Raw genomic sequence first — 22,821 nt, 5'->3', positions numbered from 1 at the left:
CTTCTCGGTAGATTTTCTTCGCTTTATCTTCGTGGAATAAACGGCGTCGTTTCAAAAAAATTTTTAAAAACTATTGGGCCCGGACCTGGCCTGAAAAGTAACATCGAACCCCCATGAATAAAAGCCTACTTATAGGAAACCACAAAGATTTGTAATTGGTAACTTGAGATGGCCGAGCTTGCTTTCTATAACTTCTCTATGATCAAGAAAAAAGGATTCAGATTGTAATTTGCTGGTTTTATTGTCTTACACTCCCACTTCTGTTATAAGTTATTTTGGATATGGGATTTGTAATTTGCTCTAATACTTTTAAATATTTGCTATAAAATATTTAGTTTTCAATTAAAAAAGTAGAGAAAACTAGAATGGCTAATAATAAACCATCATTCAAATTTTACTTTCTTAGTTTTTAAATTAAATACTGTACTATTTTGTTAGTTAATGTTTTTAATTTGATCTTTTAAGTTGATATATACTGTAAAGAACTTCTTAAATAACTTATAGTATACTAGACAAAGAATAAATAATTTCGTAACACCGTGACTGTCCACGGCAAATGGACCATCCACGTCGGTTCATTCGGTTCGTGGACTTCATTCCATCCAACGATCTTAAACTTTTTCATATATCAATTTGAGATTTTGCTAATTTATTCCTGGCAAATTGTACTAAACATATAATATGACAAAAAAAAATGAAACTATTATGAATTTGTCTTGTGACTTTCGATGCGAATATGCGATAGAATTATTGTTTTAAATTTTTAATTTCGTTAGTTGGTTATTTTATTTTTCAGAAAAAAATGAAAACTACATCGTGATCCTTAGAAAGAAAAAACACGTGGCACTCTAGAAAGCCAGAAGCCACATCGTCTTCTTCTTCTTCTTCTTCGGTATGAAAAAAAACACCGCGCCAACAAATCCCATCATCCCACAGAGAAAACTTTCTGGATGGAAAACAGAAGAAGCAGCTTTAACTCAATCATCATCGTCAACGCTGCTTGAAAGATGCGCAGCCTCACTCTAACTCTCAGATCCTCTTCCCTCCCATTATTCACCTTCACCTCCTCCTTCAGACGATTCCATTTCCTCAAGCCATGCTCTTCCCTCAAACAAACGAAGAAGAACCAACAGTCTCTCCGCCGTTCCCCGCCTCCTCCTTCCAAGAGTCTCCGATGGTTCTTCAATCCCAAATCCAGTAGCGACGAAAACGACGACGCTAAATCCTCCAAAGCTGAGAGCGACGAAGGATCAGGTGGGGAGGATGCTGCTATCAAGGGTACTATTCTTGCCGGAGTTTTGTTGATTGGCACCGTTGGCGGATTCGCCGGCGTTGGATACGTCTACAGAGACCAGATCAATTCCTTTCTCACTCAGTTCTCCACTTTCATCGAAGGTTCTATTAACACACTGAATCGATTGAACTCGTTGACAGACAAAAAAAAGATGCATTTTAGGACAAGTTTTGAGATCAGTTTTGAGATCAGTTTTGAGGAGCTGACATGAGTTCTCTGTCTTGTCGGATTAATAAACAGGTTATGGTCCGGCTGGGTATGCACTGTTCATTGCCGTCTATGCTGGCCTTGAGGCAAGCTTCTTCCTACTCTCTTGTCATTAAGACTCTTTAGCCTAAAGTTTCAAGCTTTTGTGTTTTGTTTCTTAGATCCTAGCCATTCCGGCTCTCCCGTTGACCATGTCGGCTGGTCTTCTCTTTGGTTCCCTCGTTGGCACCATCATTGTTTCTATCAGTGGAACTGTAAGTTATTTCATCAAGTAACTTTCCCAAAATGTTTAAATTTGTTTGGTTATGTGATTCTCTTTTGGTTTTGCTTTTTTTTTTGTTTTTGGGTTAGATGGCTGCTAGTGTTGCTTTTCTAATTGCTAGATACTTTGCCAGAGAGCGTATCCTTAAGTTAGTTGAAGGCAACAAGAAGTTCCTCGCCATTGATAAAGCCATCGGTGAAAATGGGTTTAGGGTTGTTACTCTCCTTCGCCTAAGCCCTCTGCTTCCTTTCTCTCTTGGCAATTACCTCTACGGATTGACATCGGTCAAGTTTGTGCCTTATGTACTTGGAAGGTCTGTATTATTAAAAGGATTTTTTTTATGAATTTAGTTAGCATTTAAGGACACAAGATCTCAACTGGATAAATGTACATTTTGAGTACTCGTACTTATTTGAGGATTATATTGTTTTGTGCAGCTGGTTAGGTATGCTTCCAGGATCTTGGGCTTATGTCAGCGCTGGAGCTTTCGGACGAGCTATCATTGTAAGTTTTGTTGTCTTTTAATCTAGTTTATCTAGCCCTCATGCTATGAACATATTCCTTTCTCATTTCAAGCACAATAAGATCCACCGAGCTTTTACTTCTTACGTTGTTGGGCGTACAATAGGTCCATGCTGGTCTGCTTTAGTCTATGGTAGAAGAACTAAATTGAAAGCTAGCTTAGAAAGGTAGGGCGTTAAAAGAGGGTCATAGAATGGGATCACATCAAAAGGTTTTGTTTTTACATAATGGAAAAGGAGATTGATATAGAATGAAAGGCACTCAGCACGAGGAAGACTAGTCATTACTTATGGATGTTAACTTGAGTTGAAGAAATTGAATCTCTGATGGATCAGTGGAGACTTGATTGTTGATGAATGTGCTGAACTGTGGATACGTTGTGATTCTAGCAAGCAACATAACTACCATCAAATGACAATGTTTACTATATGTGTTGTTTCAGCAAGAAGAATCAACTGTTGGGTTGCCTGGAGGAAACGGCCAGCTTCTAACGCTCGGGTTGGGTCTGTTGGTAACTGCATTAGCTGCAACATATGTAACTGGCCTTGCAAAGGTAACTAAGTACTACTCAGTAGTAGTAACTGTTGTGCTCTTTCTCTTGTGTACTTTATATTAAACCCCTTTTAATGTCAGACCAACTAGTGCGAAGCTTTTGTAGCATAAGTACACACAAGTCCCATCTGATCGAACAAGGTTAAACACACTTGTATCTAATTCACTTGTTTGGTGTTGCAGGATGCCATAAAGGATATTGATGATGAGTAGAGATATGCGTACTAGGAGAAGGGAACAGAACAGTCACGGATTCAGCTGGATGAGCTCTAGGATCTGTAAAACCTTAGTGGAGAACCATGTTTCAGTCGTTGAATGTTATATACGTGATGACATTATCATTGTTCATAATTTGACAATATAGTTCCATTTTTGTTCTCTACACTGCAATATGTTGAAAGGTACCAAGATAGATGCATCTAAATGAATGAAAGTGATCTAGGATGATTGCTAAAGATAACATGTTATATCTAGGTTGTCATTGATCTTGCCCCATTGTTCATAGTTTATATAGCTTGATATTTGTTATCTACAATGCAAAAATATGTTGATAGGAAAGAAAGTGCTTCTAGATAGATGCATTTTATATGAATGAGCCTCAGAAAATGTAAGGACTCGAGTACATTTGGAACTCAAACAACCAAATTTCCCCCACCAAAACGTGTAATTGAAGATGAGGAGAGCATTTCCAAAAACCAAAAACAAAAGTTTGGAGATTTTATTTGTCAAAAGAATATCTTGATCAGAGAAGACTAAAAAGTCATGATCATGTAGTCCCACTAAGCAGTAGCTTCCTTCAAGTAGGCAATGAGATCAGCACGTTCTTGGGGCTTCTTGAGCCCAGGGAAGACCATCTTCGTTCCAGGAATGTACTGTTGCACATCACGAGAACAAATCAGAATGCAATCAATCCCAATGTCAAATTCACAACAACAAAACAAAGAGGATAAAGTTATACCTTCTTGGGGTTGAGCAAGTAATCGTACAAGGTCTTCTCTTCCCATTCGACAGCTTTGTTCTTGTTAGCAGCAGAGTAAGAGTAACCAGCTGTTGTCCCAGATTGTCTTCCAAACAGACCGTTTAGGTTCGGTCCTATTAAAAACCATTTACCAAAAAAAAGTTAAAGGTTATTCACAAGCCACAATACTTCGAGGAATCAAAATCACATTCCACCATAACACGAAATCGAGTTTTTGGATCGGATCTAATAATGATTTGACAAAACAAGCGTTGCTAATCAACGAATTTTCAAAACGGATCAAACATCAGGGACACAAGAACAGATCTATTCTAACTCAAAAAGGTAAAGAAGATTCGGATCCGAACATAGAGAATAAAAGTCAAAGAGATGAGAGATGGATCAGATCTAACCTTGTTTGTGACCGGCGCCTTTGTCGACGGTGTGACACTGAGCACACTTGGTCCTGAAGATCTTCTCTCCGGCCTTGGAGTTTCCTGGTGGTGCTTCATCAAACGACGCCATTCTTCGCCTGGAGAAAACAAAGACGGAACTCGCTTCGCTGGAGCTTCTGAGGGTTTCTGTTAGGTGTGTGACATCAATACACGAAAGAGCTCCTCTTATTAACATCAACAGTAATGGGCCAATAGAATAATGGGCTCTTACTGGGCTTCAATTTTGTCATCCAAATATAAAATATTGCCTTTATTTGTTGTTTGTTTATTAGTTCAGCTGTTCACGTATACTTGTAAAACACGATTGTGTATAGCAGTATAAGATTATGTACAATCAACAAACCAATGTTCCCAGTTTGATCATTCTCAAAATCAGGACCGTCAGATAACACATTTTACCCTACTTCTACAAGACGTTCTTCGTCTGAACTTTGCTCCTGATTGATTGAAGAAGAACCAAGAGTAGCAAACTCATCATGAGCAGCTCGCACACTCATCAGCCTCTTCACCTCTTCAAGCTTGCTCCAAGAACCAGAAGCCGTATACATATCAGCAATCAACAAACAGTGTCCCCAATTCACTGCCCCCATCTCCCGTAGCAAATCTGCAGCCCATTCACCAATGTCTCTGTTCCCGTGGACCAAACAAGCTATGATCAGGGTAGCGCACATTGCACGGGACGGCTCGTAAGGCATTCTCCGGATTACATCTCTGGCGGTAACAAGCAGACCTGCTCTGCAGTAGAGATCAACCATACAAGAATAGTGTTCAAGGCGAGGGAGTATACCAAACACATACTGCATCTTCTTAAACTGCCTTTCTCCTTCATGAACTAAACCGGAGTGGCTACAAGCTGATAAAACTGCAACCATGGTTATATGATCAGGTTCCATACCGGATCTGATCATTTCCTTGAACCACGCCAAGGCGACATCTCCTTCACCCACCATGCCGTATCCATCTATCAATGAAGTGTACGTCACTTTATCCCTCTTGCTCATCAAATCAAACACCCGCTTGGAAGCTACGACTTTCCCGGATTTCGCATACATATCAACAAGGGAGTTCCACAGGGTTAAACTGTCCTTGAAGCAGCTTTGGTGCCTCAGGATGTAGCAGTGCACCTCTCTCCCATGCTGCAGGTTTGCAAACCGAGCGCAAAGCGAGAGAACGCTGGCGAGAGTGACGTGATTTGGGTGGAAGCCAGAGAGCATCATCTCCTTTAGCAGGAAACATGCTTCTTCTGATCTCTCGTTGTTCGCATAACCGGAGATGATAGAGTTCCATGTACTCAAATCAATCCCTTCCATCTGCTGAAACACTATAAAAGCGTGCTTAAGATCACCACATCTCGAGTACATTGTGATCAGCGAGTTTCCAACATTGTCTATCCGAGCGTAACAACTACGTATCGCAAGGCAATGGAACTCTTTACCCCACCGCACCGCTCCAATGTGTGAGCATGCCTTCAGACCATTAACCATAGCTACAGAATCTAAACTCACATTGTGATTTCTCATCTTAGCGACAAAACTCAAAGCCTTTACATGATCTCCCGTCTGCAAAAAACCTCCAGCTAACGTGTTCCAAGTTACAACAGTCGCTTCTACACCAGAGAGACTCATTTTATCGAAAAACTCGATTGCTTCCTCCCACTTGCCATGAGACGCATAACAGTTAATCAACGTGTTCCACGAGACAGCATCCCGTTCAGACATCATGTCAAACAATCTCCGAGCAATATCCACATCACCAAATCTAGCATACATAGATATCAACGCGTTGCATACATACAAGCAGCGTCTGTGAGGGCTAACCTCAACGGAGCCGTGAACCACTCTCCCAGAAGAAGAATCCAGCAACGCTCCACAAGCCTTGAGAACAGACGGGTAAGTAAACTCATCAGGTTGAACTCCTTTACTCATCATTCTCTTGTAAGCAGAGACTGCCTCAACAAACCGTTTGTTCCTAACATACGATCCGATGAGCACATTCCACGGCAAGGGATGGGAAACGCCAGAGCTCTCAGTAACGGTCCGTGCTTCGTGGAGGAGATTAAAAGCAGAGTAGAAAGTAACAAGCTTTGGGACCAGAACCGGATCAAACTCCAAACCGGACGAGATACAACGAGCGTGAATCTGCTGACCTGGAACGAACTCGTTAACCGCCACGCAAGTCGATAAAAGGGAAGCAGCTGATTGCAGAACGAGTTCATGAGAACCAGACTGGTGGTGACGAAGAAGGAGAAGAGAGAAAGTTCTGAAAGCTTCAGAGAGATGACCTTGGGAGATGAAACGTCCGAGAGATTTGAACAGAACAACAACCGGAACTGGTGTTGTTTCATCTAGGATGATGCGGTGTCTCGGTGGCTGTTTCCAAGATTTGGGTATGAACTTGCGAAGCTCGGTTACAGTGGGACAGCGGTAAGGAGAAGACGGCATATACAGTAAGCGGCATATGATTCGAAGAGAAAAGGATCGGTTTTGATTGTTGTTTCACTATGAGTATGATCCATTAAAGCAAAAAGTCAACCAATTGCGCTTCTCTGTTTGAGAATCAAAGCAAGAAAGGTTTGAACAAAAAAAAAGGAAGTTTCGTTGAGGTATATCATCGAACAAGTGGTGTGCTAGATCGTACCGTGTACGGGGCAAACATGGAAGGACAAGGTACATCTAGAGGAGCATAGAAGTGAGGCGACAGAACACGTGTGATAAGGAGACAAAAGAGGTTCGGTCTGAGACTGAATTGGACGAAACCAAAGTAGGAGAAGCCGCGCGTGGAGGGTGGAACAGGTTTTGCTTGCAGAAGAGGTAGAAACTAGAAAGCGAGGCAAGCCATTGAATATATTTTGCTTGTTTGATGTTAAACCAAATAAAACTGGGCCACTTGTTTAGATCTTTTTTCTACTTTTCAGGACCCATTTATATATATATTCGAAGCCCACGTAGCTTTTATAACGTATATATGAAAAAGAAAAAAAAACAATTGTGAGGAAACAAATTTTGACAGTAAAAGAATTATAAATAGACGTAGCGGAAGATTTTTTTTTAGTTTTAGGATGCTTGAAAACTAAACATAAACCATGAGGGAAATAGGATATTCGAAGAATAAGGTGTAAAAAAATTGCAGTGAATTATTTTGATGAATTGTTTCAGATAATTTCTTCTTCTGAATTTGAAGATTTTTTGGACAAGATTGAACTTACCATCACTTTCCATATGAATCATCAAGACTTAGGTTCACCCCCTATGGTGAACATTTAAATTCACCACACCATTTATAACCAATGAAAATGACATGTAGATAATTAAATAAAACATTATAAATTTATTTTAAAATAGTTAAAAAAGAATAATGTCAATTCTAAACCACAAATCTTAATTTTTAAACCTTAAATACTAATTTCTAAATCCAAATTCTATACCCTAAACCAAAATCATATACCCTAAACCCAAATCTTAGACCCTAAACCCAAACCATAAACCTTAAATCTAAATATAATATCCTAAACCCAAACTATATACCCTAAACCCAAACCGTATACCCTAAACCCAAATCCTAGATATTAAACCTAAACCGTAAACCCTAAATTTAAATTTAAATTTTAGGGTTTACGGTTTGAATTTAAGGTCTAGGATTCGGATTTATGATATACGGTTTGGGTTTAGAGTTTACGATTTGGGTTTAGGGTATAGAATTTGGGTATAGGATATAAGGTTTGGGTTTAGGGTCTACGATTTGGGTTTAGGATACTTGGTTTAGATTTAAGATTTATGGTTTGGGTTTAGGGTTTAGAATTTTGGTTTGGGTTTAGGGTTTAGAATTTTGGTTTGGGTTTAGGGTATAGAATTTGGGTTTGGGTTTAGGATCTAGGATTTGGGTTTAGGGTATAGAATTTTGATTTAGGGTATAGGATTTAGATTTAGAAATTACTATTTAGGGTTTAAAATTAAGATTTGTGGTTTAGAATTGTCATTATTTTTTTAACTATTTTAAAATAAATTTAATATGTTTTATTTAATTATCTACGTGTAATTTTTATTAGTCATAAATGGTGTGGTAAATTTAAAGATTCACCATAGAGGATGAACCTAAGTCTTGTCGTTGATCAAACTAGCAGCTGAGGATGAAATAAGCCAAAACCTTTTTATTATAATGCATCTAGAAAAAGTTCATAGGACGGATATAATGATTTTTCATTACTCTTGGCATATAATAAAAATGATATATTGAAAATGGTTGATATATTTTTGGTCTCACGGAAATTGGATTAAAGATCAAATATTACAAATATATGTTTGATCTCTAAAACAGAAAGGTCTTATGTAGAAATATAAAATATTAATGAAATGGTGTAACGATTTTTGAAGTAAATTTTTTGGGAAAGATTTCTTCTTAATAGTGTAGATATTACTATTTCAGTACGGAGTATATTTAAAATAGAGTAACAAGTGAAAATAATAATAAATATAATGTTTATTTTTGAGTAATTTTATTTTGGAGTAAAAAGTTGAACTAAAAGATTCATTAAAATAAAATCTAGACTCAAATATATAATGAGATTGTATATCTTTCTTTTTTTAGAGACCCATCTGTACGACGGTCGAGTTCCACAAATATATAATTTATACTATTAAGTAGATAATTGAACAAATGGAATTTAAGGTTGACGAAAGTTTTTTTTTTTTGAGAATTAAAGGTTGACGAAAGTTTGTGAATTATTGTGCCACTACAATACTGAAGAAAAAGATTCAGAATTTATATCTTCTTTGCCTTTTTTACAAAAAATAAATTTATATCTTCTTGGTCAACTCGTAAATCCTTTTTATTGTTACAGAATGCATTTTTTTCGATAACTTTCCAAGCTCAATAAATGTAGCTTTTTCTTGAAACTTATATGGTTTATTTTTTGAAATATGTTTTTTAACTAAGAGGTTATGAATACTTATAACAGAAGCAATATAGTATTATATATACTTATAACAGAAGCAATATAGTATATATATAACCCCTAAACTGGCAATATCTCTGATTACGTGTTTCATATGCTAGACGTTTTCATGTTCTCTTGTAATTAAACAAGATAGAGCGGACAAATGTCTCATAAAACCTCTCGAGAAATAATTATTCATAAATACTGTCACATCTTCCTCATGAGTCGGTATATATAAACAAACAACTACTGTCAGTCTGTCACGTCTTCCATATGAGTCGGTGTATATAAACAAATAACAAGTAAAGTCCAAAATGTGTACAAGGGAGTAAATACAAGAACCTACTCGACTAAACAAATGGTTGTGCGTCTCATTCTCAAGCATTAGGCATATGAACCACATTGATTACATGATGAAGACTACTCGGCTTGTACGTGGGTGCTCCGTGTGACATTTACAGTTATGTGTGAACTTAAACTCGACTATTGTTTCCCTCTCCGAATATTAATCACACCAACAGGACAAAAAACAGTTTTTTGCAACTCGTTTTCGCTGTGCCTGTTTGTATGTCAACCGTGGAACTGGATTACTCAATGAGATTCTTGGTCAAATACCCCTAAAAAATGGAAAATAAGAGCATCATTAAAGGGGGTAGTTTAGGAGTGGCTTATGATTAAAAAAATAGGAAAAAGAGGAAGAAAGAGAAGAAAGAAGAAGCATCGACGCCTGATTAAGCACCAACAAGCGGTGTTGCTTGTCTTTTTCGTGGGCCCCACTGACACGTGGTGGCCCGCGAGTGGTCATTTTCGTTTTTTTTTTTTTTTTTTAACAAAACCAAAAAAAAAGAAAAAATAATAATAAAAAATTTTAAACAACCCTACTTAAGCTACCTGTGCGTTGATGGTGCTCTAAGGGACCCGGTTTAGACGGTGCTTAAACCGTCACGCATGACGTATTAGTAAAAAAAAATCGAATAAAATAGTTTTCTCACCTCCCCCCACGTGGGTTAACTGCAGCCAACATCTAGAGTATTGAGTCTATTGACCGAGTCTTGGTGGGTTTTGTGTTTTACTGTTTACTGTTTTCTCTTACTGTATGACACATTTCGAGTAAATAGAATGAAAAAATCAATTCACTTTTATTTACATTGAAAATTACCAAATAAATGAAAACTCCTTTTTTCATATTTTCTTTAGTTATAGAAAAGTTAAAATACATAAATAAATTTAATGGGTTGACAAAAAAAAAACATAAATAAATTTATTATAGCTCAAACAAGAGTACTCTCCTCTCTTCTGTCTCTCTCATTTCTTTTTCCTTTCATTTTCACCTTTTCTAATAATCTCTTTTATTTTCTTTCTGTTTACTCCAATACTTTTCCATTCACACTCTGTTCCTTAGATTAGATGCATGTTTTTGAGAGATGCATGAATTATTGACAAAATTACAAAACGCACTGACCGAATCTTTTTTATAGATGATAAAAACAATGTTTGACAAAAAAAAAAGATGATAAAAACAACAATAAATTACCTAATTAGTTTAGGTGTATATTGTCTAGTTTACGTATTTATTTGGGTTGGCAAAAAGGTATTTATTTGCAGAAATGACTATGATATAGAATGACACAATGTAACTTTTCAATAATATTAAATTCACTTTGAAAATTTGAATATGAAAGAACAAATATATAAGTCTCTGGTAGTTGTTCTTCAGCCTTAACTTAGCTTTTTTAAAATAAGTCAATTCTACTGCTAATATATACCAGAGTAAGACTTTATTCTTTTCCAGTATGGTCCATCCATAAATATATAAATGTTTTTTATTAAATAAACAACTTTCGAGTTTACAAATAAATAACTATTACAAACAAATCCAAAAGTTACAACTTGAAACCAGTCTTCACCAAAGGGTCAAAATCATATTGATAACAATGTCCGAAAAGGGGTCCATACTTTGACCCGTTGAATTCTTCTTTTGAACAAAAAAAACAAATATCTTTTCAATTTTTTCGAAGTTTTACCGGTCAACCTAAATTTATAATAGTAATAGTTTATCCATTTGACTTCTCAACTTCAACGTATAAATAGCCCACCGTGTCTCCTATCCAGATTCAAACACAAACACAAACACACGAACATGGATTACAGAGACACCATTGAAACTCAATCTAAGTACAAAGGCATCCGTCGTCGGAAATGGGGAAAATGGGTATCGGAGATACGAGTTCCGGGAACTCGCGACCGTCTCTGGCTAGGCTCATTCTCAACGGCCGAAGGAGCGGCCGTAGCGCACGACGTGGCTTTCTACTGTTTGCACCAACCGAACTCGCTAGAGTCTCTCAACTTCCCTCACTTGCTTCCTCCTTCCATCGCTTCTAAAACTTCGCCGAGGTCTATCCAGCAAGCTGCTTCTAACGCCGGAATGGCCGTTGACGCCGGGATCGTTAACAGTGATCATCGCACGTCCGGGGATGGAGGTGCTTTGAATATATCAGTGTATGATTATCTGGACGGTCACAATCACGTTTGATCTTCTTCTTCTTTGTTTTTAAAAATTAAGATACAGCTATGGAAAGACGACACTGATGGAGGAGCCTGGTGTAAGTAAACAGAACGTTGTGAATATACATGTATACGATTATGTTTTCGGTATCGGCCCAATTCTTGGAAACTTCGGTTGTAACGCTTTGATTGTTTCAGACAATAATTATACACGTATTGTTGTGTTTGATAAAATATCTGGAAACATTTTTGAAATACAAATTGTATGTTGCACAATATAATAATCAACTTCCTCTCAAATATGTATCTGCATATCTGGTCAGATAGTCCATTATTTATTCCATGCGAGACATCATGATGGTTTACAAGAAGATCTCACCTCAGTAAGGGCATATGCATGCACACTACAATTAAAAAAGTCACTGATTCTGACTCGAGTCTTTTTTTTTTTTTTTTTTTTGTAAAAGTGTCGCTTTATTGACCACCGAATTGCTTATGGATATCGGTGAAGGATACGGTGGCAGAACCTCTGCGTTTGGCCTGAGGATGAGACGCGTGTTCTCTCCACCCCGTCATGTAAATCACCTTGATACACAAACAAAAAAAAATGCAAAAAACGATATATAAACCTTGTCCACTATGCACAGTATTGCCTTTGTTGTTTCAGTCTGTACTCTATTATACATTGCATACCTGAAAAGTAGCAGGTATGGTGCCGTCTTCAGTGGCGAACATGGAGTCATATATGGCGGCCGTGGCAAGAGCAGTTTCACGATTCAATATCTGTTTATATAGAAGATGAAGACGTGGGGCTTTAGTTAAGAAAATATGTAAATGTATGCTAGTTGAGAGACGGGAAGAAAGAAAACTCTTGCCTTGTTTCTCTGGAGAAGAGCGTTGGTTTCACCCATTGCACGAAGATGCTCTATAAGATCCAGCGCTGCGTAGAAAGAAAGAGGAAATATATAATAAGCAAGATTACAAACACGCTTTGGAAGAAGAGAAGGTGGGAATAGTAGTTTGTTTTTTTTTACCACTCTTGTATTTAACAACATACTCGTCAACGTCAACACCAGGAAGACTAAAACCCGCCCTGGTCAACAGATTCCCTGCGTCCCTAACCTGAAAGCAAAAGAAAGAAAGAGAGATAAGCCAGTGTTCTTCAGCTCGGTAATCACATGTTAACACACAAACACACCTGTGCCAAAGGAGATAGGCGGGGACTAATCCCTCCTTCGCGCTCCATGTGAGCCAAAGTGCATGCTATTCTCAGCTCCCTGATTAGAAACAAAGATAATAAGAAGGAAGATATGGGAGATGTATTCAATATTGAGATGGAAGAGAGAAACGAACTTTAAGGTTTCTCCACCAAGAATGGCTGCTAAAAACAAGCCATCAGGCTTCAGAGCCAGTTTGCACTGCACCCAATCCCAAAACCCAACACATTAATAAGTCTCTCCCACTCAAGAGTTACAAACCAATTCACATATACACAGGCAAAAATAAAAAAAAAGTAAAACCTGTATCATGGAACCTGGAAGATCGTTTGTCCAATGAAGCCCCAAGGAACTTATGATCAAATCAACCGAACTTTTTAAAATGACAAACAATTTCCAAAAAAAAGAAAAATGTTAGTAGTTGATATAGATAGAACTCTGGTGAATGGCAATAGTGTTGTTGTTAACTACCTCTCTTTGATAGGGAGAAACTCTTCGTCACCAACCAAGTAAGATGTGTCGATGGAGGAGTTACCGAGTGAAACATCATGTTGAGCAGCATCTCTACATGATTTAATCATGTCATGTGAGGTATCCATCATGATAAGCTTTTCAATCCCACCTGTTGCAAACAAAATCCACCACCAACATCAACATCATATCAAAATAAGACATGTAAAATAAAAAAAATCAAGGAGAGTGAAAAAGAACAAACCGCGAGCACGTAGTAAACGCTGAACAGCACCAAGAGATCCTCCCAAACACAATGCAGATGGAAAACTCTTCTTACAATCCTTAGAACACACAGAGGAATTCAAAAATTCAAGAAATGCTACTCACAAGAGAAGCTTAATTAATACTCTTCAAAAGAGTGTTGTTACCTCTAAGCGGTCAAGAAGATTCTCAGCAACAGCGTCGACAAAGGTGTCGTTTTTATTGCGAGACAGCCATGCCGCTCTGTCACGCTTTTAGTCAAAATCATCCCAAACACACACAAAAAAAAATAGTCACAAGAAATATAAGAAAACAAAAGGGAGATAATGTAAGGATGAATCTGAGCTCTACAGACATGTACGCGCTTGAGATCTCGATCGAAGATCTTCACCCTCGAGGAGCTATTCTGCTGCTGAGACTCACCGCCACCGCCATAACCACTACCGTCCTCTGTAGAGAAAGAGAGAAAGGGCAGCAATGTGTGAGATTGCTTCCTAGGTTTTTCGAGTACTCTCTTGAGACTCCCGATTCGTCCGTACATCGAATCCTCTCTCGCTTCACCGGGAAAACGTCGGACCAGTGTTTCTGAGTTTGGTTTTACTTCTGTCTGATTCTTTTTTTCATTTCAGTCCCTACTATTTATCTATATCCCATAGTTATTCTTTTACTTTTACATTTAATACTTACACCCAGTAAATTGCTTTTCATAACATTGTCTTCCTGATTGAGATTGTATATGCTTATCTGATTTGTTACAAGAGTTGTTATTTCGATCAGTCTCTGGCTCTCAGCATCGATATGATGTCATTCTCTTATTGTGTGTTTTTTATTAGAAAAAGGAAACAGTGAATAAAGTAGTTTGCCACTCAAAACATATGGGGAGCGGGAGGGGGAAATGTACACGCCAACAAAACCTTGGTGAGACCTCTTTTTGTAATAAACAGACCCTAAATACACCCTTTCTTTTTTCCTTGGAAAACTGTGAGAGAAACGAAACACACAAGAACAGGTGAGTAAGTAACAGGAGTGATGACTGATGATCTACATGATTACACAAGAACATGTCCTTTGTTGCCCCGTCTCCCATTCTTCATCTGATAATCCCATCTCACTAAAAAAAAGAATATCAAAGTTTATTCAGTAGCAACACTAAATCATCATCATCTATGCTTCTTCTTAAAAGGATGTATAATAAAACAATGTGGATTCTAACATATTGGGGATTTAAGCAAAGACCTGGGCTCAAATTCTCGAACTTGAGTGAGTTCACTACCACAAGCATCTGGCCACTTCACTTTCCTCTTTCCCATATCCTCGTCACCACCACCACAACCAGTGAGGCCGCTAGCATTGTCATGGACACTCAACGTCTCCTCGTCTTCTTTGATATCCTCAAGAGTGCGTGACTCCACAACAGACGGCGGCCTCTTCAAGCTGCTCCTCAACGAGAGTTTGAAAGCTTCTTTGCTGCTGCTGTTATCATCCTCATTATCAGCTTTATTTGAGTCGTGGTCTTCGTCCTTCTCAGAAACAGCAACAACATCAGCTTTATTTGCGCCGTTGTCTTTGTCATTGTCAGGAACAGCAACAGACTCTGGTAGTAACGTGGATACAACGGGATGCTGCAGATGTTCTACTTTAAGAGGACATGGGGTGGTATCAGGTCCCGCGGAAGCGCCTCCGCCGCAGCCACAAGAAAAACAAGAAAAGGAAGCGCAACCGCGGGAAACACGGTTCTTGATGGAATCCAGCTGAAGAAGAAGAGGGTCAGGGTAATGATGATGATTGAAAGGGACAACTCTCATGGGTTTTTTTTATCACCGGAGAGAAGAAGGGGTTAGTAGTCTCCCCCAGACGAGGACGCTGAGAAGAAAACCTCCTCCTTCAACAGCAGGCAGTTACATTTGCTGACAACATATATACATACATGAATCAAGATTCCACAACCAAAAAAAACAAAAAAGTTTCCAAATTTGGGATCCGAAAAGCTAATCAAACTATTAGATGAATTCACCACTCTCGGAGGAAGATAAAGTTGTATATAAAAAGAGATTGATCAACTCGGAAGAGATCTAAAACGCCGAGACAGACAGACAGAGAGAGAGAGAGAGATAGTGGAATGAAAGGAAAAATGAGAGAGAGTTGGATCCGTAACACAATGAGAAGAGTTTAAACATGCAATTAGCTCTACTCTACTCAAGCAACCACAATAAGACCTCTTACCATTCTCTCTCTCAGAAGCTCCTCTTCTTCCTCGCTACTTACTATTTACTACTCTTTTTTTTTCTTGCGAGGAGAAATAAACAGAGAAAGAAGGAAAAGCTCACCTGAGGGATCAGCCCAGTGTATGACTTAAAGGTCAGCGCCGGCCTTTGAGATCGCCGCTCTCTCTCTCTCTCTCGTTTCTAGTGTGAATCACAAATCGGCGATGAGAGACAGACAAGAAAGTGATGAAAACATGAAACTTTTAATTATTTTAATTAGCCATGGCATTCGGTTATAGAGGTTTAGGATCTGATATTCAGAAAATTTGGTTCGGTTTGGTATTTTGATTCTCAGCTCGGTTCGATTGGCAAATTTAAAAACCGACTTACATCTAAAATAATTTTGAATTTCATTCGGTTTCAGTTTGGTTCCAATTTTCTGGTTAATTCCGATTAAGAGGTAAAAAATTGGATTAGTATAAACTAAATATATATATATATATATATTCAGTTTCAGTTTTTAGCTTTAGAAATATAAAATTTAATATTATAGTTAACATGATATTTGATTTACTAGTATAATTAACATGATTCAAATCCGAACCGTTCGATTCGGTTTTTTTATTTCGGATAAATGTATCCATGCCTAATATTAGTGTTTAAAGTAGCCCGGTTTTGATCTTTTTCCTATCGGGTATTTTCGGTACAATCCCACTGTATTAAACCAAATTCAAAACCGAAAATATGGGTTGGGTTCGGCTCAGCTGGTTCAGTTTAAATCCGCAGGGTACTTGTAATGAACGACGACCATGTACTTACTAACTTGCGTATGATAGCGACTGGTCCTTGTTTTATTAATCCAACTGATTAATTAACTCAACTCTCTCTCTCTCTCTCTGTAAGAAGCATATTTGATTTATTTTTACTCCTTTCATTCAATAGCATCGTCAAAGGATTGTGAGAGTTCACTCTTCTCCTATCCTACCCTCCTAGGAGTAGTCGCCAGTAGGCAGTAGCTATTGAATGAGTTTATGCACAATATGAAATGGGATAAGTGTAGTAACATAGTGCAGCCATGGTTAGTGATACACAACTTGCATAAAGAAAGATAACATAGCGGTTTAGATCCCTTGTAGTAGTCAAGAACGAACAACAAAAAAAATAGAAAAGTGGATTTGTGCTGCTTCATCATGTTAAAAATGTACAACCGATAAAGAGACCCAAGCGCGAAGCACCGGTGGGAATAGGATTTTCGTTAGTCACTCACTCATCATACATACATACATACTAAATACAAAAGTAACAACATCATATTGGTTGTCTACTTCCAATTCCATTAAATAAAAGAGCCGCTGCTGCTCGTGTTATTGGGACGACATTGATATGGTACATCCTAATTCTCGAGCCGCTGTGTCAAGAAACTGAGTCGGCATCGTTGTGGACAGCAAGCTGTGAGCTTCCCAGTTCAAACACTTTTGTATGTCTGCTTTCCAGTCTATTGCCCCCGCGTTGAAGAACCTGTACGACGGGCTGTCCGTTCCATTCTTCTCTGTTGTTATTGTTGGCGGTGGTGGTTTTGGAGTTGCCTTGGTGGTGGTGGTGGTTATAGCGCTTTGGTTCATGATGTCTCGTAGTACTGATGTGCTCAAGGCACGTACGTGTGCACTTGGGTGTGATAGGCACCGTATTGTTGCCGGCAGACGACACTATAAAGAATCAAAAAGTCAGTGTCATACTTGTTTTACTGATAGGAAGCCATAGGTAGTAGGCTGATGCTTTACCTTCAATAGATTGGATAAACCGTCAACTACTGCTAGTCCAGATGGCCCCCAAGCTAACACTGGCTGTATTGCTCTTGCCGTTGCTTCAAGTAGCTGCAAAAAAAAGTTAGAAAGTAAACAAAAAAAAATTTCAGTCTAGTCAGAGGAAGGGTAAACCTTAATCTATGAAGGTGTATAGACTATACAGTATAGTATTATTACCTCAAGTTGAGGTAAAGTACAAGCTTCTCCATCAACAAGCATTCCATCAGTTGCCCTGAGAAGAAGATCCGATGCACTTGCCAGGATCACCAGTGACTCAGGCCTGTCATGATTTCTCATGAGTTCCACCATCACTTTCACTATCCTTTGGTTGATTTTCCACATTTTCTGACCTTCTTCATCATCTTTGGCTATCCAAGGCTGCAACTCTCTCTCAGCCTGTATATAATAAACACAAGACCAACCATTCAACACACTAGAGTATCAAGGTAGATCCTTCAGCTGATTGATCTTAATCTTTACACAGGTCAAGAGAAATATGGACCTGAAGAACAACGGCTGCAGCTGCTTTTGCTGGCGTTGCAGATACCACATTGCACAGTGCATCAACTACCTGGTACATGAGATATAATATATGATTAGTGAATGAACACTTGAGCACTTGTTGGATTCGTGAAGAACCACAAAAACGTTTAAGTAGATTACCTGTCTCCATCCTTGCTGAGCAGAGGTGCTTTCAGCGGTGGGCTGGATTTCAGGAGAAGCAATCAGTTTGTGCCACAACAGCGAAACAACGGAGAAAGAAAGCTCCGGTTTCTCCGCAAGTATTGACCTCAAAAGAACTTGTGTGCCACGGTAAAACCCTGCCAGCCTATCAGCTGTGAGGAAATTCGCTAGATCAGAAGCATCCAAGAGCAGATCTTTGATACCCTTCTCTGAGGAGGATCTACTAGACCCTGAGCCTTCATCTGAATGTCTAGCATACTTATGGTTGCCTCCTCTTGGAGTCATTTCGTTACGTGATGTTGACGTCGCCGCTGTAGTACCAAACCCTGCTGATGTGTTGTTCTGTTGTTTCCAGTTACAAGTCAGCGAATCCTTCTGGACCGGTGCGTTCTTAAGGTATGCTTCTAAAGGTTCAGCTTTGTCCACAATGGACGCTACAACTTTGCTGTGAACATCGATGAGGTTATACAACGACGATGCTCTTTTATGAATCTCCTTGTCCCATTTGCATCTCATCAAGCCGGACAACGCATGCGTCAAGGCCTTTGAACGTCTGAACAGTTCGGAGATATGAGCTGCAACCATGGCCGCAGCAACTATCTCGCTAGAGCTGTAACTCCATGGAGTCCCTACAGAAGATGGTTTCAGTGAAAAGAGTGCCTCAAGAATCGCCAAGATTCGGCGAGTATGCTTGATCGCCGAGTCAACCCCAGCTCCGTACTCGTTAGATGAACCGTTTATCTTTACAGACTTTGTAACTGTCGCAGCCACTGCAGAGTTGGAGAAGTTCCCTCCTCCAGAGATCATAGGATACAGCTGAACCTCACAGGCAAGAGCACAAACAGCAGCGAGAACGTATGAATCAAACGCTGCCACAGGTCCCTGCCCCTTGACGTTCCTACTTTTACGGTTACTAGTTTGATTGTCAGATACAGCTTGATGATTCTCCTCCGCGGTGCTACTAGCATCTTCGCTTCTCCGTCTCTTGCTCCCACTAGACTGCGCTTCATGGCTAACACATACAGTCAACACAACAAACAGTAACCGTGAAGCTATCTCCACACCAGCGCATGATTCTAAAAAGAGAGAATGGACCATAGCACGAAGCTCAGCCATAGCGATGTTCTTGGCCGCTGATCTCGTGGTTAAACTCGATCTAGCTTTCCTGATACAAGTCTCCGGCGGAAAAGTTCTAGTGAGGATTGTTTCCACGGTGGCAACAAATATTTTCATCAAGCATGCCTCGGAAGGGCTCCCACGTGGAAGATATTCAAGTACTTTGAGGAGTGGGATGTATAGATTCCATGACAAGATGGGAGGTTGCAGTGGGGTGGCAACAATGATCTCTGGAAGATCAACCGCTGAGGAGTTTAAAGGGATCAATCCATAGGCAGCTTCCCATATAGTGCAGATTCTCCACTCCACTTCAGGACCATGAGCACAAAGCATCGAGGCGATTCCTTGAGCAGTGGCTTCAATGGTTGCTTCTGCTGCAGGAACTTCTATCTGGTAAGAAACACATGGTTGTGTTATTAGTCAGTCTCAATATAATTTTCATATCAGAGATAAAGAAACCATGCCTGCTTTCTCTGATTTGGACTGTAGCCACCAATAGGAGCGTGTTGAATTTCTACTCCCTCAACTTGGCCTAGCGGAGGAAAAAGCAGTGCTGGCTGTGAGAGTATGCGGAAGAGCAAAGCGGCTGCAGCGTCAGCAGCAACACCTGCCCTCATCGACATGGCGATTCCTATTGCACGCAAGAAGTGCAAATGCATCCAGTTCCTGGGTAGCTACATCAAAGAAAAGAGAGTGTGTGAGATCAAAGTTGATCCTTTTTAGTGACCTATCAAAGGTGATGATGAAGTTTCAAAGGAGCCAATGCTTACCCTTACACCAGATGCATAATCTTCAGCAGCTCGAAGAAGTTCCACAAGCTGCACAGCAGCATCGAGTGCATCTGGAGCCCAAGACGGTGGCGCTTCTAAGAGTCCAAGAAGAAGTCTCTGAGTAGCACTTGGAGTTGCAATCGCATAATATCTGACAGGTAGTACAAGAAAGTGAGAAGCAGTTCTGAACAACATATGCCTCCAAGTGCTAGAAAACACTACCTATGAAACAATCGAGCATATGGCTCAAGAGCTGGAAGGCCAGCAACTAAATGCTCATCTAGGGATGTCGTTGGGGGAGGAAGGAGAAGCGCAGGGACAGCAACAGCTGTTAACGTAGCAGTCTCATACCGAGCAACTTCATCATCACAAACACTCAGTATGACACCAGCTCCATTAGCAACCGCCCATCTTGGCGTCGAAGGCATATATTGAGGATGTTTACCAGATCCTCTAGTAGCTGCAAAATCAGGCAAGTGCTAAGCGTGAGTGTTATAAGACGTTAATAGCCACAGGTGAAGTGATGGAAACTCACCAATGGTAGGTGGCTTGAGCTCTCCAGCAGCATATTTACCCATGACACCACTACACCTGTAGATATAAACAAGTTTTAGTTGAAGCTTAAGCACAGTACAAAACTATAGAAGGCATCATCAAGTAAAGTAACAGAATCTACTTACCAACGAAAGTAGTCACTTCTGATACCAAGGGGAGCAGCAAGTAGTATATCACTGATCCATGGAGACAAAGGCCTCAACGGTTTCCTTTCATGCTGTCCTCCTGGTGATACAGCCTTAGTCTCAGAAAGCGTAGGAGAGCCACTAGTTGAAGCCTTGCTCTCTGTTTCTCCATTTTGCTGCTCCGTCTTGTATATGGGACGATTGTAATGAGTCAAAATGCGGAGGATTTCTCCGCACGCCAAAGCCCATTGCTCTGAATAGTCATTCTGTAAAAGGATCGTGAACACACATGTATGTCAGCATTAAAAAAAACAAAGTTCCAGAAAAAGACAGTAACGCTGTTGGGAAACTATATACCTCACTAGTTGGGGAAACTAAAGAAATGAAAGAGGCAAAAGGATGAGCTTCCTTGGTGTAGACTAGAGTGCCATCGATGAGACATGAAATAATCGGAAGGATGACCGCATGACCATGCTCCGGGTGATGGAGGACGAACGTTGCTGTTGTTTCATCAGCAAAGCCAACATCAGATAAGAACATTCAAAACAAACAGGTTGTGGATCATAAGTGTTTGATAGAGAAGCTCATACATACCCAACACATCATCCAAAAGGCGCTTCTCAGTTGATGGATACTGATTACGGACCAACTGATCGAGAGATATTTACACATCAGTTTATCATTACTAGTGAGAAAAGCTTTATTCATAACAGACAACAAGTACCTCAGCAATATCATCAGGGAATTGCTCTGATGTAAACTGACCAAAGTATTCGACATAAGCAACGACTTGATCCTAAAGGAGAAAGACAATCAGTAAGTAACCATCAGATAAGTCCAAGATATCAGATCAGTACCGGTTAAATGGATGAGACAGCTTATAAAAAGAAGAGGCCTTTTTATTGATTGTTAAGTACCTTATGTTGTTGAGGGTCTCGTGGGGGAGACCATAACAAGGAAGAGAACTGAAGACCATCGGTCCACCTCTCAGATGAAGTAGGCGAAGTCATCTAAAGAATTGGTTACAATCTTTAACACCACCAGCCAAAACCCAAAAAAAAAAAAGAGAAGATCCACCCTTCCTTTCTACAGATCGAGAATCAATAGGTCGTGGTTTAACAGTTCTTGATCTACTAACTATTCTACTACCGAACACCCATCGAACTCTGATGAGTTTTAACAACAGTCTATAGAGTTCTTTTCTCTATAAAAAAACAAAGGAATCACTCTTATACAAGGCTGGTAAAACTGATATTGGCTCCTTCCTGTAGACACAACACAATTAAGAAGAAAGAATCAGATAAACAAAAGACAAAGACGAGAGATGTGTTGAGAAAGAACAGATCTTTGCTCAGAGAAATGCAAGCAGAGAGATAAAGGTAACCAAATTAAGGAGAAAATCATCAGATTACTACATCTGAAAACATCAAAATCTAATCTTAACCATAGAAGAGGAACAAGACAGAAGAAGAAGGAGACCAAACACGGACCTGTCAGGAGGAATCTTCCTATGCACTTGGCTCTGTGTTTTTTTTTTTCTTCTGGATATTTTTGTGAGAGCTAAAAAAAAATCGATGATGGATTGAATATCAGTGGTGAAAGAGAGAAAGATTTAGGAAATATCAGAGAAATGATTCTGGAGGATTATTATTACACAAAGAGGAGGAGGAGATAAAGAGAGAGAGAGAGAGATTGGTGTTTTTGTTAGAAATGAGAGGAAGAGAGAAAGAGATTTTGGAGGCTTCTCCACTCGGTTTAAGATTTTCCGAACCCCTGACGTGGCGTACTACCGATACTCCTCTGCCTTTGCCACCACGACCCTTTCTTTATGCTCTCGTTTTAGATCTCATCGCCCATATGCAACATCATCATCATCATCATCATTCATCCCTCTCACATACATGCACATTTATTCCCATGGTTGTTTTAATTTACGATTGTTT

At 39.4% G+C, this 22,821-nt stretch overlaps 7 protein-coding genes across 7 annotated transcripts; 2 read left to right on the top strand and 5 right to left on the bottom strand.

The window, feature by feature from the left end:
• Positions 1-849: 849 nt before the first annotated feature.
• LOC108815061 (uncharacterized) lies at positions 850-3,219 on the top strand. The gene is made up of 7 exons (XM_018587744.2): positions 850-1,395; positions 1,535-1,587; positions 1,663-1,755; positions 1,853-2,076; positions 2,201-2,267; positions 2,728-2,838; positions 3,021-3,219. The coding sequence occupies exons 1-7, from the start codon at positions 1,008-1,010 to the stop codon at positions 3,048-3,050; spliced, it is 966 nt and encodes a 321-aa protein (XP_018443246.2). The 5' UTR covers positions 850-1,007; the 3' UTR covers positions 3,051-3,219.
• A 165-nt stretch (positions 3,220-3,384) lies between these two features.
• On the bottom strand, positions 3,385-4,398 carry LOC108838674 (cytochrome c). The gene is made up of 3 exons (XM_018611564.2): positions 4,209-4,398; positions 3,796-3,929; positions 3,385-3,709 (listed from the first exon to the last, which is right to left on the bottom strand). Exons 1-3 carry the CDS (start codon positions 4,318-4,320, stop codon positions 3,617-3,619), a joined length of 339 nt encoding a protein of 112 aa, XP_018467066.1. The 5' UTR covers positions 4,321-4,398; the 3' UTR covers positions 3,385-3,616.
• Positions 4,399-4,541: 143 nt separating this feature from the next.
• LOC108838675 (pentatricopeptide repeat-containing protein At1g22830) lies at positions 4,542-7,079 on the bottom strand. The gene is made up of 2 exons (XM_057010199.1): positions 6,888-7,079; positions 4,542-6,795 (listed from the first exon to the last, which is right to left on the bottom strand). Exon 2 carries the CDS (start codon positions 6,689-6,691, stop codon positions 4,646-4,648), a length of 2,046 nt encoding a protein of 681 aa, XP_056866179.1. The 5' UTR covers positions 6,692-6,795; positions 6,888-7,079; the 3' UTR covers positions 4,542-4,645.
• Positions 7,080-11,284: 4,205 nt separating this feature from the next.
• Positions 11,285-11,922, top strand: LOC108813778 (ethylene-responsive transcription factor ERF019). The gene has a single exon (XM_018586436.2). It carries the CDS (start codon positions 11,324-11,326, stop codon positions 11,714-11,716), a length of 393 nt encoding a protein of 130 aa, XP_018441938.1. The 5' UTR covers positions 11,285-11,323; the 3' UTR covers positions 11,717-11,922.
• LOC108813761 (putative methyltransferase At1g22800, mitochondrial) lies at positions 11,894-14,247 on the bottom strand. The gene is made up of 11 exons (XM_018586411.2): positions 13,975-14,247; positions 13,787-13,870; positions 13,621-13,699; positions 13,377-13,527; positions 13,209-13,278; positions 13,042-13,106; positions 12,887-12,965; positions 12,723-12,810; positions 12,564-12,628; positions 12,382-12,471; positions 11,894-12,273 (listed from the first exon to the last, which is right to left on the bottom strand). The coding sequence occupies exons 1-11, from the start codon at positions 14,158-14,160 to the stop codon at positions 12,163-12,165; spliced, it is 1,068 nt and encodes a 355-aa protein (XP_018441913.1). The 5' UTR covers positions 14,161-14,247; the 3' UTR covers positions 11,894-12,162.
• Positions 14,248-14,414: 167 nt separating this feature from the next.
• Positions 14,415-16,107, bottom strand: LOC108813769 (uncharacterized). Its single transcript, XM_018586424.2, has 3 exons — positions 15,947-16,107; positions 14,856-15,526; positions 14,415-14,730 (listed from the first exon to the last, which is right to left on the bottom strand). Exons 2-3 carry the CDS (start codon positions 15,422-15,424, stop codon positions 14,661-14,663), a joined length of 639 nt encoding a protein of 212 aa, XP_018441926.2. The 5' UTR covers positions 15,425-15,526; positions 15,947-16,107; the 3' UTR covers positions 14,415-14,660.
• Positions 16,108-16,983: 876 nt separating this feature from the next.
• On the bottom strand, positions 16,984-22,725 carry LOC108806054 (protein GIGANTEA). Its single transcript, XM_018578082.2, has 15 exons — positions 22,369-22,725; positions 21,796-22,143; positions 21,603-21,674; positions 21,473-21,527; positions 21,236-21,378; positions 20,879-21,144; positions 20,734-20,789; positions 20,421-20,658; positions 20,199-20,349; positions 19,893-20,102; positions 18,292-19,818; positions 18,131-18,199; positions 17,806-18,024; positions 17,605-17,697; positions 16,984-17,529 (listed from the first exon to the last, which is right to left on the bottom strand). The coding sequence occupies exons 2-15, from the start codon at positions 21,886-21,888 to the stop codon at positions 17,188-17,190; spliced, it is 3,534 nt and encodes a 1,177-aa protein (XP_018433584.2). The 5' UTR covers positions 21,889-22,143; positions 22,369-22,725; the 3' UTR covers positions 16,984-17,187.
• Positions 22,726-22,821: the final 96 nt, after the last annotated feature.

The sequence above is a fragment of the Raphanus sativus genome, chromosome 1, assembly GCF_000801105.2.
Source record: "Raphanus sativus cultivar WK10039 chromosome 1, ASM80110v3, whole genome shotgun sequence".
NCBI lineage: Eukaryota > Viridiplantae > Streptophyta > Magnoliopsida > Brassicales > Brassicaceae > Raphanus > Raphanus sativus.
This window is presented reverse-complemented; position numbering and strand designations above follow the sequence as displayed.